General features: G+C 45.1%; 1 protein-coding gene across 1 annotated transcript; it reads right to left on the reverse strand.

The window, feature by feature from the left end:
* Positions 1–723: 723 nt before the first annotated feature.
* Positions 724–1,892, reverse strand: G0S2 (G0/G1 switch 2). Its single transcript, XM_012506716.2, has 2 exons — positions 1,580–1,892; positions 724–1,466 (listed from the first exon to the last, which is right to left on the reverse strand). The coding sequence occupies exon 2, from the start codon at positions 1,432–1,434 to the stop codon at positions 1,123–1,125; it is 312 nt and encodes a 103-aa protein (XP_012362170.1). The 5' UTR covers positions 1,435–1,466; positions 1,580–1,892; the 3' UTR covers positions 724–1,122.
* Between the last annotated feature and the right edge of the window lie 10,542 nt (positions 1,893–12,434).

Consider the following 12,434-nt stretch of genomic DNA (forward strand, 5'->3'; position numbering starts at 1 on the left):
AAGTTTAAAATTTCTTTTGCTGAGCCCTATAGAGTCACTGAATTAGCTATTAATACAGATGAAGCTGTGCACACTGGAGGAGGAGGACTCAGATCTGTAACAACCAGTTTTTTTCTCTTTCTAGCCCAGAGTTTCTTACTATGATCTGGATTCATGGGGAGGAAGGCTGGGTAGAGCTAGACTCATCATCTGCTTTGGTATTCTTGGGACCTTATCTCTTGTCCTGCCAGGTAGATAGTTTTTCCTTTCTTTCCTTCCCTTCACCTCCAGACCTCCCTCCTTCCTTTTCTTCCCTTCTCTCTCTCTGTCTCTCTCTCTCTCTCTCTGTAAAATACAGTTGGGAAGAAAAAGGTATCAGCCATGGGAACCTCTGGTGCACAGATGTGAGGAACAAAGAGCTTTTCTGCCTTAGAATTAATCAGTTATCTCCCACACACTTTAGCTCAGAAGTTGATCTACCTTTTGATCTTAAAATGCTAAATCTCATGGAAGTTATAAAAGTTTCTGTCTTTCCACCCCTAACAAGAAGGAAAAACAAGTCCTCAACAGACTTATGTGCATGTAGTAACTTATTACACAGTTCCTAGGTATGAAGCAAGTGTCTGACCCTCAGGAAGCTGCTCCCTCTGCAGTGCTCAGGTAAGAACCCATCACCATCACCCACCTGCTCACCCTCCCTGCTGCCCACCCCAGGACACCACACCTCTCAGGAATTAGATGAGATATGGTATAAAAAGATTTTTATTTCAAAATGCAAAATGGTGGTCATCATAATAATTAATAATAATAATATAAAAAGCATTTATCCTTCCTCCCTAGTGCAAAATGGTAGACGCATTTAGATAATTCACACAGTATTGGAAATGTCATGACAATGCAGTGCTGCACAGCAGCAAAACTCAATCCCAAACTCCTTTTGGTGGATGCTTGTGGTAGGTCAGTTCTAGATGTCAGCGGTTTCTCTGAAGTTAAGTCCAGATAAAAAACAGCATGTGCTCCTGCACTTTCCCAGCGGAGTCATGCTCCTGTGCGCGTGCCCCCTCTGTCTCTCCCTTCCTCTCTCGGTCTATTTGTCTATTGTCTACTGCCTCTCCCTCCCACTCCGCTGGTCTCCCACAGTTCCTAGGAGGCGTGCTGCCGGTTGGACAGGGCCCGGCCGCCGAAGGCCGTGTCCTGCTGCTTGCCTTTCTCCTGCAGGGCTTGCTTCTGGAGAGCCTGTCGCTCCAGGGCGGCCTGCAGCTCCGCCACGGCTGCCTCCTGGTCCCGCAGACGGCTGGCGGCCATGAAGGGGCTGCACACCGTCTCCATCAGGCAGAGCACCACACCGAAGAGGGCCAGCACGCTGCCCAGCACGTACAGCTTCACCATCTTCCCCTTGCGCTTCTGGGCCATCATCTCCTTGGCCAGGGGGATCAGCTCCTGGACCGTTTCCATCTCGGCTCTGGGCTCTCGGAGGCGGGAGTGACCTGCATGCAGGAGGACAGCAGGAGGGGGACTTCAGCCACTGAAGAACGGCTGCCGCCTCCCGCCACCCTGTACCCAGCTTATCTTGGGGAGGGCTCATAGAAAGGCGGACTACCTTAGTGGCAGGGCGCGAGCGGGAGGCAGCGCGAGCTGCAGTTGGCGGCGGTCAGCTCGTCCGTCCGTCCGTCCGACCGGCCTCAGCGTTCTCCTCCTCTTGGCAGCTGCAGCTCTTCCAGTTGGAGACTCCGCTGCTGGCACCGCTTTAGCGTCCGGGGGCCGCTTATATCTTTTCTTCGAGACACGCCTCCTGGGCTGTCGGGCCCAGGCCAGTGCGGTCAGAGCCAGGGGAACGGGGAGGGGGAGGAAGAAGAGGAGGGGAAAAGGAGGGGGTGGAACCCGGCTGGGACCTGGCAGGAGGTGGCCACGCGCTGCGCACGCTCCGACTGTGTGAATTAGGGGACCCGGCGCAGGGGGCCATCGCAGCGGGGCGCGTGGGAGGGCCGCTGTGCACGCGAAGGTCCCACTCCAGGCGAGCACAGGGGAGGACCCGGAGCCCAGGGAGGTGTCCGCGGACATTTCTGACACGACGGCACCTTCTTACTGGTGTCAGTGGGTGCACAGCTTCCCTTGTCCAGGACAGCCTGACATAAATAATGAGGGAATCTGGGGGTTCCATCTAAAGAAGAAAGCTTTCATTTTTATTCGGAAGGGTTGTCATCTTCCCATGTGTGTGGCAATGGATCAGAGAGGAGAAGGCAAGCGGGAGGGATATGTGTAACAGAACAGAACAGGTCACGCTTGGATAAAGCAATATGTGCTAATATTGTTTCTTTCCTGCCTGGTTGGTTTTATTTAGAGGTGCATGCATGTATAGCTAGAGTCAGTTGATAGAAAACTATTCATTGATGGTGCTTTTATGCACAGAGGTGTGTGTGTGTGTGTGTGTGTGTGAGAGAGAGAGAGAGAGAGAGAGAGATTAGTCTCTTTGCCTGCGAGCTGTTTCCTTATGTACTTCCATGTATCAGGGAACAGCCTTCAAATTCAAATTGTTCTTACTTCCACTTGAGAAGTGGAGTTGGGAGCTTGGGGGTAGGGGGGTCAAGTATGGAAGGGGCTGTTGGTAGAAGTTCATCTGCCATTCTAGAATGGAAGTATTTCATGCTCTCCTCAATAATTCTCTGCCACCCTCCTGGGTTTGGGGGTACAACTTCACTGCTCCAGCTCAACTTCAGCTTTGAAGCAGTTTGTGGGCAGAAGGGCGTGTAGTAGACAGCTTAGGTAAGAATCCAGAGTGTGAGTACTCTTGGACGTGTGAAGATGTAGGATTGATTTTGACCAGGATTAGATATAATCACCTGGGGCTGAGGGAGCGTTCTAATTTGGCTTTGGTTATGGATATGCCAGAGTTAGCAAACTTGGGCAAAAAGAGAGGCAAATTGGCCAAAGGGTTAGCAAACTTGGGGAAAAGGAGAGGCAAATTGGCCAAAGGGCTTTAAGCAGAGAAAGGGAGGGGGCAGGGGAAAGAAGGGGAAATCAAACTGGCCAGAAAATTGCAAAGATCAGTGATGCAATCTTGCAACAGCCTTTGCAGTCGGTCAGACTGAGCCCTGAAGGGCAGGTCAGGGGAAAGGGCTGTCTCAGGGATCAAATATAACAGTAATCTTTCTTTGGGGGGTCTGAAGCAATTTCTCAGCTGATTCAGTTTAAAAAGGCAGCAATAACAACTACCCTTTGCCTTGACTATTAATAGTTCAGACAAGGGCTTGTGTGTGGAGAATGGTCAAGGTTATCTAAATAGCTTATTTGAAATTCTACATTTTAGAATTTAGTCTGTTTGAGTCAAGGTGACCAGGGGCCAAATAGGATTGATTATTCCTGGAGGATTGTATTTCCTGCTTATTGTTCTTTTAACCTTGTCAGGCAGGAAAATTCCGTAACAAGGGTTCCCGCCAAGTTTAATATCAGTCTTGGCATTTTCTTTGAATCTTCCTTATAATTTCAGAGCAACCTCTGATAACTGGCAGGAATGATTAGTGAGCTTTCCCAATATCTGTGAGGGTTCCAAACCCATTGACTTCTGGAAGAGCGTGTGATGTGTGCCCTGATACGAGAGCTGTCACGTGGTTTCCATTCTGAAGGTGAGTCAGCCTAGCTTGGGACCCAAAATTCTGAAATTGACTGGTCCAGTAAGCATTTCCTGTGTTTCTGTAACTCAGAGACGCGAACCACACGTCTTCCTAGGTCAGAAGGCTGTAATTTACCTGGGGTTCCCCTTTCCTGTGATTTGCTGTGTTAGCGCACATCACCAGCTCAGATCCTGTTTTTGATAATTTGACTTTGACCTCCAGGTTCCAGCAGCTATATTGGTAACAGCTGGACAGAGGAGGGGCAGCAAGTGCCATGGACGGAGGTCACTGGTAGATTTGATCTTCCTAGTTCAGATGGTAGCTGGGGCTGAGCAGGAGATGATGAGAGTAGAAGGTTAAGGAATCCAGTGTCAACTCATGTCTGGGAATTTCTGAGCGCAGCTCCTCTGTCTGGGTGGGAAAAGAGAACCTGGCTCCTAGGGTAGAAGGTGACTAGGTAGGGCTTGGAAACTAAACACATACTTTAATGGGGCTGATGTCATTTTTAGGGAAGTAAAGCACTGTGTTGTGTCATGCATGCAGGTAAGACACAGGTTATAGCTATGATGGTCAAACCAAGCCATAGGGTGACCAATCATCCTATTTTTCTCAGGGCTGAGGGGTTCTCTGAAATGTAGGACTCACAGTGCTAAAACTGAGATGCTTCCAGGCAAACTGAAACACTTCCAGGCAAACTGAAATAGTCATCCTACCCTTGAGTCTATCTCAACATTTAACTCTTGCCACTTCTAGGAAGGTAGGAAGGGCTAGTTTAAAATTTCTATATTTTGCTTTCTAAATCCGTTTCTCTCAGACATTAAGACATTCAGAGCCATCTGCAGAGGGTAAAGTCACAAAGGGGTGCGTGTGTTTCAAGGGGTAAGTGCAGAGGAGGGATAGAACTGTCCCTACCACTCTGCCTTGGGGATTGAAGACACAGGGGAAAGAGGTCTTTTGGATGGTTAGTTGTAAATGAGCTTCAATAATAATAATAATTACAATTCAATAATAATTATTACAATTATTATAATATAATAATAATTATATAATAATTATTATTGTTATTATTATATTTATAATAATTATTATAATATAATTATTATTTTTTACCAGCTGCTTGCTGCCTACACAAAGTCACTGCTCATCCCTGGGACTCCAGGCAGCTGGAGGGAGGGAGACATCATAGGAGATATGACAAGACTATTTGTAGTTTTAAGACTACCCCACTTGAAATTTTTTTTTTTTAGATCCTTAGTTACTTTCATAGTTTTAGAAAGAAAGTTGCTTATCACTCGGATATCAATGGAAGACACTGAAATTTATATGTGTAGCCTCTATCTCCTCTGGTCTTATAGACTAGAGTTCTAGAGTCTAGATATTTCTGTGTGGATACCCTGCTATTATCACAGCTTGACACACTTAAAACAAGACTCTTTACCTTCTCTATACTCTTACAAGCTAAGTCTTCTTCTCAATATCCTTATTTCTAGCGGTGACATCTCCGTTTCATTTGTTCTCTGGGCTTGGAATATCATGGCAGTTATTTGGAGAGGCCTTTCCTGACTACTGCATCCCACCACTCTCCACCCAGTGCCCTACTTTCTTTTTCTTCATAGCACTTGTTTACTTGACTCTATGTGGATGTACTTAATGGTTTGGTTTTATATTGTCTTCCGTGTGCATTGGAGGATAGGCTTCATGAGGGTGGGGACTTTGGTTTGCTCCTCATTGTGTCCCCAGTGCCCAGTATAATTGTTAGCACATAATAGGTCCTTAATGGGTAACTATGGGATTAATGAATGGCTTTTCCATTGGACTGTGAAGCCTGGCAGGGAAGGGATTGTTTTTTGTTTGTTTGTTTGTTTGTTTGTTTTTGCATGCAGTCCAACTTTTAGTAGATGCTTAAAGAAGCATTCAGGTTTTTGAGGGGACAGGTGTTTTGCTTTTAATCCTTTCTCCTCTAATCCATCTTAAACACTACCACCAAATGAATCTTCCTAAAATTTAATTTTTTATTGTCAACTGCCTGTTTAAAGCCCAAGATCATTTCTCATTGTCCACATAATGGACTCCTGGATCCTGCATGTTGAATTTGCTTGATTTCGTATTCTTGGAATTCAGGACCTCTATGGTCCGATCTTCTCCTGTTCTTCTCCCACGATAGCCCTTTGCTCCACAGAGAGGTTTCTTCACAGGCCAAGAAACAATTCATTCTCATTGCTGCTGCTTCATTTATTTTTGCTTACACTGTTGTTTCTACCTGAAATGCTGTCTTCTTTCTACTTTGTCTTCCTTTCTTCCTTGAGGTCAAGTTCAAGTTCCTGTGCTCCAAGAAGCTACCACTGCCCATGGCAGCACACCCTGATCTCTCCTTTCTGTGAATTTCAGTTGCCTTTGGGGCTTGTACTGTACAGGTTGGCACTGGATTGATTACCGTTTTGTACAACTCTCTCATTGTTTCCTGTGGGCTTGCCTCAGCTCTGTGGAAGACCAAAGCTTTGTATCTTTCGTGGTGCTAACATAGAATGGGGGCTAATCAATATTACATTGACCTAAAAGTCAGTGCTGAGATAGAGAGGGCAAAGTGACCAGTTAAGGCTCTCTTGGGAAGTTATTTCAAGCACAGTAGCCTGTCCTTGGCTCAGAGCCTTGGTGTTGAAATTGCCCAAGACCTGGCAACTTGGCTTAGTTTCCTCCGCTCTGGTCTCCTGACCTTTCACTTCCACTCCCAACTTAGTGTCTCACATTGCAGCCATTGGCTCATTCTGGGCACCCTCCAGCCTGCCCCTGGTACAAATCAAGGCAAAGGAACAGACTTTATAGGCATTCTGCTTTTGTCCTTCATAACTTTTGGTCAAGCAGAGCCACCAGCTGCTGGGGCATGCAGACTGTGCTGGGAGCCTTGAATAGCCATGGGTGGTGTGGTTAGAATTACCTGCACCCTGCTGCCTACATACCACTTCCAGATTAAACAATGTACTTTACCAGTTTGAATCAGCACAAGGAATTTTCCCCAAGCTCAAATGCCAGTTGGACTTAAGGGTATAGGTCTCTAAAGTCAAGCAAACCTGGGTTCCTTCAAATCCTGACTCCTCCATTTGCTAGGGCCTGACCTTGGGCAAGTGACTTAACTTCTATAGCTTCTATTTCTGCATCTGTAAAGTGAGAGTTATGATAGCCCCTATTAAATGGGGTGTGGTGATGACGATAAGCGCCTATGAAACAGAGTATGATGAAGAGTGAATGAGATAGAGCTCTGCAAGGGACTTAGGCAGTTTCTGGCACAAATGAAGCAATCATTAAATGATGGCTGTTATTATTCAATTGTCTTTGCCTCTTGCTCTGTGTCAGCAATTTCCATGATGCTTTATCCCAGCCCAGGACATTTGCATTCCTCAGGTGACATTTAGGTAGCTTCTAGTAAGGTCCAAAAATATTTGTTGAAGCCAGCCATGTACCTGACACTGTGTTAAGCATAGTTATAGGAAGCAGAATACAGGCCAGGCACGGTGGCTCACACCTGTAATCCCAGCACTTTGGGAGGACAAGGCGGGTGGATCAGGAGGCTAGGAGATCAAGACCATCCTGGGCAACATGATGAAACCCCGTCTCTACTAAACATACAAAAATTAGCTGGGTGTGGTGGCACGTGCCTGTAATCCCAGCTACTTGGGAGGCAGAAGCAGGAGAATCGCTTGAACCCAGGAGGCAGAGGTTGCAGTGAGCCGAGATCATGCCTCTGTACTCCAGCCTGGTGACAGCAAGACTCTGTTTCAAAAAAAAAAAAAAAAAAAAAGCAAAATACAAACTGCATTTGCCCTCAAAAAGCTTTTGCCCTCAAAAAGCTTATAGTGAAGTAGAGGACACAGACTGTAAACGAGTTATTATCATATATTGGGATAGGCATCGTAATAGAAATTTATACCAGATGAACAAAAAGAACAGAATGAGACAGGTATTGATTCCATTTGGGGAGGAGGTGGTCAAAGAAGGCCTAAGGGTATATGATTCCTGAGAGGCTTAGGATGTTAAAGGATGGATGGTATTCACCAAGTGGTTCTGGGACAGGGTGTTGTTCAGGGCATGGGGAGGCCTTGAATGAGATGGGACTGCATATGAAAAGGGAGGATGAAAGATAAAGCATCGCATGGTCCAAGAGAAGTTAGACAAGTTGGTGTTAAATCATAAAGGATGGATTTTGGGAAATGGCAGAAAATGAGCAGGAAGCAGTAAGTAGGAGCCAGATAATGAGCAGTGGTATCAATAATCACTTACTCATGCCATGCCTAGGAACTGGTGACCACTCCCTTCTTCTAGAAACACATTTCTCCTTTGCTTCCATGACACCATATTCTGCTGGTTTTCCTCTTACCCTATTCTGGACAAAACTCAGGATCTTTATCTCAATTGTCCTCTTTATCTAACCTACAAATGTCAGCATTTCTCAGGACTCAGTCCTGGAGCCCCTTTTGTTATTCCACATGCTGTCTTCAGTGATTTAATTTACTGTCAGGGCTTCCATTGCTGCTTCTACACAGATGACCTACAAGTCTGAGCTCTAGACCTGTGTATCCCTCTACCTATTCTACATTTTGACTTGGATGTCTTGCAGGTATCAGAATTACTGTGTCTAAAGCCAAATTCAATATTTCTACCCCATAAACTTGTAACCACCTTTCTTAACCTAAGCTGCACCATTCACCTAGCAGCTCAGGTTTGAAGTCAAGGAGGCATCTTTTCCTCCTCACTCTCCATCACCTCTCCGATGTGAAAAATCACCAGGACTTGTGGCTCACGTCTGTAATTGAAGCACTTTGGGAAGCCGAGGCGGGTGGATCACGAGGTCATGAGATTGAGACCATCCTGGCTAACACAGTGAAACCCTATCTCTACTAAAAATACAAAAATTAGCCAGATGTGGTGGTGGGCGCCTGTAGTCCCAGCTACTCGGGAGGCTGAGGCAGGAGAATGGCGTGAACCCGGGAGGCAGAGCTTGCAGTGAGCCTAGATCGCACCACTGCACTCCAGCCTGGGGCGACAGAGCGAGAATCCGTCTCAAACAAACAAACAAAAATCACCAAGACTTATCATTCTACCTCTTAAACATCTGTTAATTCAATCTGCTTTCTATCTCCTCTGGCACCCTTCTAGTCTAAGCTCTCATTGCCTCCCCCAGACCATTTAGTATGGCCTCACAGCTGGTCTCTCTGCCTCAGGTTTTGGCCACTCTACTCCACTTCAAGCCAGTGTAGTCTTTTTAAAAAGTGCAGACTTGGCCATGTCACTCTTCTCTTTCAAATCCTTCAGTGGTTAGCAAAAATTAGTGGAATAAAAAAATAAAATCATTCAGTGGATCCCCACTTTGCCCTTTGGAATGCCCCAGATTCTTTGCATGGCATATAAGCCACCCACCATCCTGTCCTTGTCTGTTTTTCCAGCTTCATCCCATATCCCTCAACCCTCACTCTCTGGGTGCCAGTCACACTGTTCTGTTCCTCTGCAGACTCAGGTCCTTCCCCATGTAGTTCTTTCCATGTGGAGAGAACATTTTCTTCATCCCCTGTGGTTTGGTGAACTCTTACTCATCCTCCAAGTGTCACTGTTCTCTCATTTCCTCAGGGAAGACCTTTCCTCTCACCTAGAAAAGGCCAGCTGCCCTTGCTGCATGCTCCCACGGCCACCTCACTTTCCCTTTCATAACTCTGTTGTCTGTCTCCATTTCAAGGCTGCAGTTCTATTCAGAAGCTCTCTCTGTCTTGCTCAGTGCAGTGTTCTCAGAACTAGGGCAGTGCATAGTTCCTTTGAGGTGTTTGATACATAGTGACCAATCTGTCTTCGATTGAACTGTATCCAATAGGCAATGAGAGTCACTGATACATTTTACACAGCAAAACACTGCAAGATTGGCATTTTAAGTAGATCACTGTGGCAGAGTGCAGGATGGATAAGGGAGGGACAAAACTAAAGGCAGCTAGTGAGACGTTGTTACAGTAATTCAGGCAGGAGACCATGAAGAACTGGGCCAAAACAGAGGTAATGGGGAGAGAAAGAGACAGACTGAGTGATAAATCAGAAAACCTGGCAGAGTTGTGCTGTGGAAGAGGAGTCACTTGGGGCTTGGGAGTCACTGGGGTGACTCCCAAGTGTGGGAATGAGAAGGGGAAGAACACCTCTGGTGAGAAAAATGAGTTCCATCTTGGATTTATTGAGTTTGGGCTGTTTATGGGACATGCAGGCAAAGATGTTCATCAGATAGTTGTATGTGAATCATGAATCAGGAGCTCTAGAGAAAGATTAGTTCTGAGGTCACTACCCCTACTGTTGAAGCAATCCAGGCGCTACCATGATTCCTTTCTTCTCCTGCATTATTTCCCTGGGTCAGTTGTTCTCAGCCCTGGCTCCACTTTACAATCATCCTGGGTTATTAAAAACTACCAGTGCCTGAGACTTCCCCAAGACAAATCAACTCTGAATTCCTGGAGGTGATTTTAGTGTGTAGCCAGAATCATGGACCACTTCCTAGATGACTTCCTACAGTTCCATGGTTTGAGACTCCTTCAGTGCTCTACAGAACTTTCTGCAGCAATGGAAATGCTGCATATCTATGCTGTCCAATATGGTAGCCACTAGCTACATGAGGCTCTTAAGCAGTTGAAATGTGGTGAAAACTGGTGATCTGAATGTTTAATTTTGTTTAATTAATCTAAATTTAAATTAAATAGCCCCCTATGTGTGGTCGGTGGCTACTGTATTGGACAGGACAGCTCTATATGCTAATGAATCTGAAATTTGTTTCTCTCCTGAGCTCCAGCCTTACATATTGTCTGATTTGCGTCTCTTCTTGGATATCTAATAGGGTGTCTTTAAGTTAATGCATGCCAAATGAAATTCTTGATTTTTTTTCTTCAAAACTTGTTTACCTCCTAGACTTCCCCATCTTGGGACACAGCATCACTTTCCGCCCAATTGCTAAAACCCCAAACATGGAAGCTATCTTTTATTCCTTCCCCCCCCCTTCCAGTTTTTCAGCAAGTCCTGTTAGTTCTATCAAATTGACACTTTGACTCCATCCACCCCTTTCCCTCTCTAGGAGAGCATAGGATAGTCACAGCTATTTTAGTAAAAGTTATTGCATCTTCAGTGTGTGCCTTCTGAGACCTTTCTATGTATTAACTTACTAGGCCTACAAACAGCTCTGTGAGGTAGGTAAACTATTATCCCTATGTTTATAGATGAGGAAACTGAAGAACAGAAAGCTTTTGCAAAGTGCCTGGGAATCAAACGGCTAGTCAGTGGTGGGGATGGGACTCAAAACCAGATAATCTGGTTCCAGGGTCCATGTTCTTCACCATTCAACACTGTGTTCCTCTGGCTGGTTCCAAGGCCCCACGTCAATGTTTTTTTACTCTGGTTACATGTTAGAATCACTTGAGAAACTTAAAAAAAATACCAATTCCTCAACCCCATTCCAGGTCAGTTAAATCTCCTGAAGTAGGGCCCAGGCATTAGAAAATGTTAGAATATTCCAAGGACTTTTCATACATAACTAGAGTTGAGAACCATTTCCTCTATGTGACCTGGCCCCTGTCTGCTCCCCCAACCCTAGCTTTAACCCGCAACCTTGCTCATGCTGTTTTCACCCCTTCTTCCTGCCCCTAGAAGAGGCCAAGCTCTTTGCTGCCACTGAACTTTTGTGCTTGCTCCTTCTCTGCCTAGAACACCCCTTCCTGGCGTATTCTGGGGATTGAGTATGACTTTAGAGATCCTAAACCCTGGAAAGATTAAGGGTCCTCTACACTGCCCATCTAAATAAAAATAAACACAATATTACATTTTTAAAATATGTATAAGGAGGGGCCGACAGCATTCTCATTTTTGTAAGTGGTCTACTTCCATGTCTTTTTTGATGTATTAAAAATAAACATTTTCAAAGGAAATTTTGATGCTTCTACCTTACCAGTACCTTAAATATACACTTAGCTTGTTTTGGGGAATCCAGACCTAAATCTTGTGGACTCATCCCAAATGTCACCTTCTCAGGGGGACTTCTCTTATCTGCCCTTTCTAAAGTGGCATTCCTCCCTTCCTGAGACCCATCTATTACACCATTCTGGTTTTCTCGTATTTCATAGAAAGCATCAAAATTTGTAATTGTCAGGTATAGTTTTTAGTTTACTAGCTTATTGTTTGTCTTCTTTATGAAGGAGGGTCTTCTCTGTCTTATTTATTGCTATAACCTCTTCACCTAGTGCAATGCCTGATATAAAGTAAGTGATAATTCCTGAATGAATGACTGAATGAATGTAGGCTTGTGGATGGCAAGCAGCACAGAGTAGTTTATAATCCCAAGGCAGATAGACTCATTTGGGTTGTTACCTTGTAAGACGCTTTCTTCATGGGGTGGGAAGGGAGAAGTGAATTCATAGAAAGAGAAGACTTGTTGAAAGAGGGAGGGCCATGGCCTCTGCAACCTGGTGAAGTCTCAAAGCTCAGGATATGGCAGAAAGAACATGCTGTGATGTTGCATGGATTCTGGGTGTGGTGAGAGCTAATACTTATTTTTGGATAGTCATTTCCCTATGTCTTCTCCTAACTTTCAGTAAAGTTTCTTAAACTCAACAGCTATGTGTTTTGTTATTTGGAAAATGGAGGAAAGACCATGTGTTCATGCTTTGCTTTGGGGGCCAAGATAGGCAAGAGAGACTGGGGACAGCATAGAGAAATGGTGATAAGAAAGCTAGAAGTGTTTGGGGGCAGCAACAACTAGAATGGATTTGTACATTAGCATCTAACTTTAGAATTCCCAGAATTATTGTTATTTGGATAGTAGAGGAAAGAGTGACT

The sequence above is a fragment of the Nomascus leucogenys genome, chromosome 5 (assembly GCF_006542625.1).
Source record: "Nomascus leucogenys isolate Asia chromosome 5, Asia_NLE_v1, whole genome shotgun sequence".
Lineage (NCBI taxonomy): Eukaryota > Metazoa > Chordata > Mammalia > Primates > Hylobatidae > Nomascus > Nomascus leucogenys.

Bases quoted from the DNA above. Each gene is read 5' to 3' on its own strand.
- G0S2 (XM_012506716.2), bottom strand. From the start codon at position 1,434: ATGGAAACGGTCCAGGAGCTGATCCCCCTGGCCAAGGAGATGATGGCC.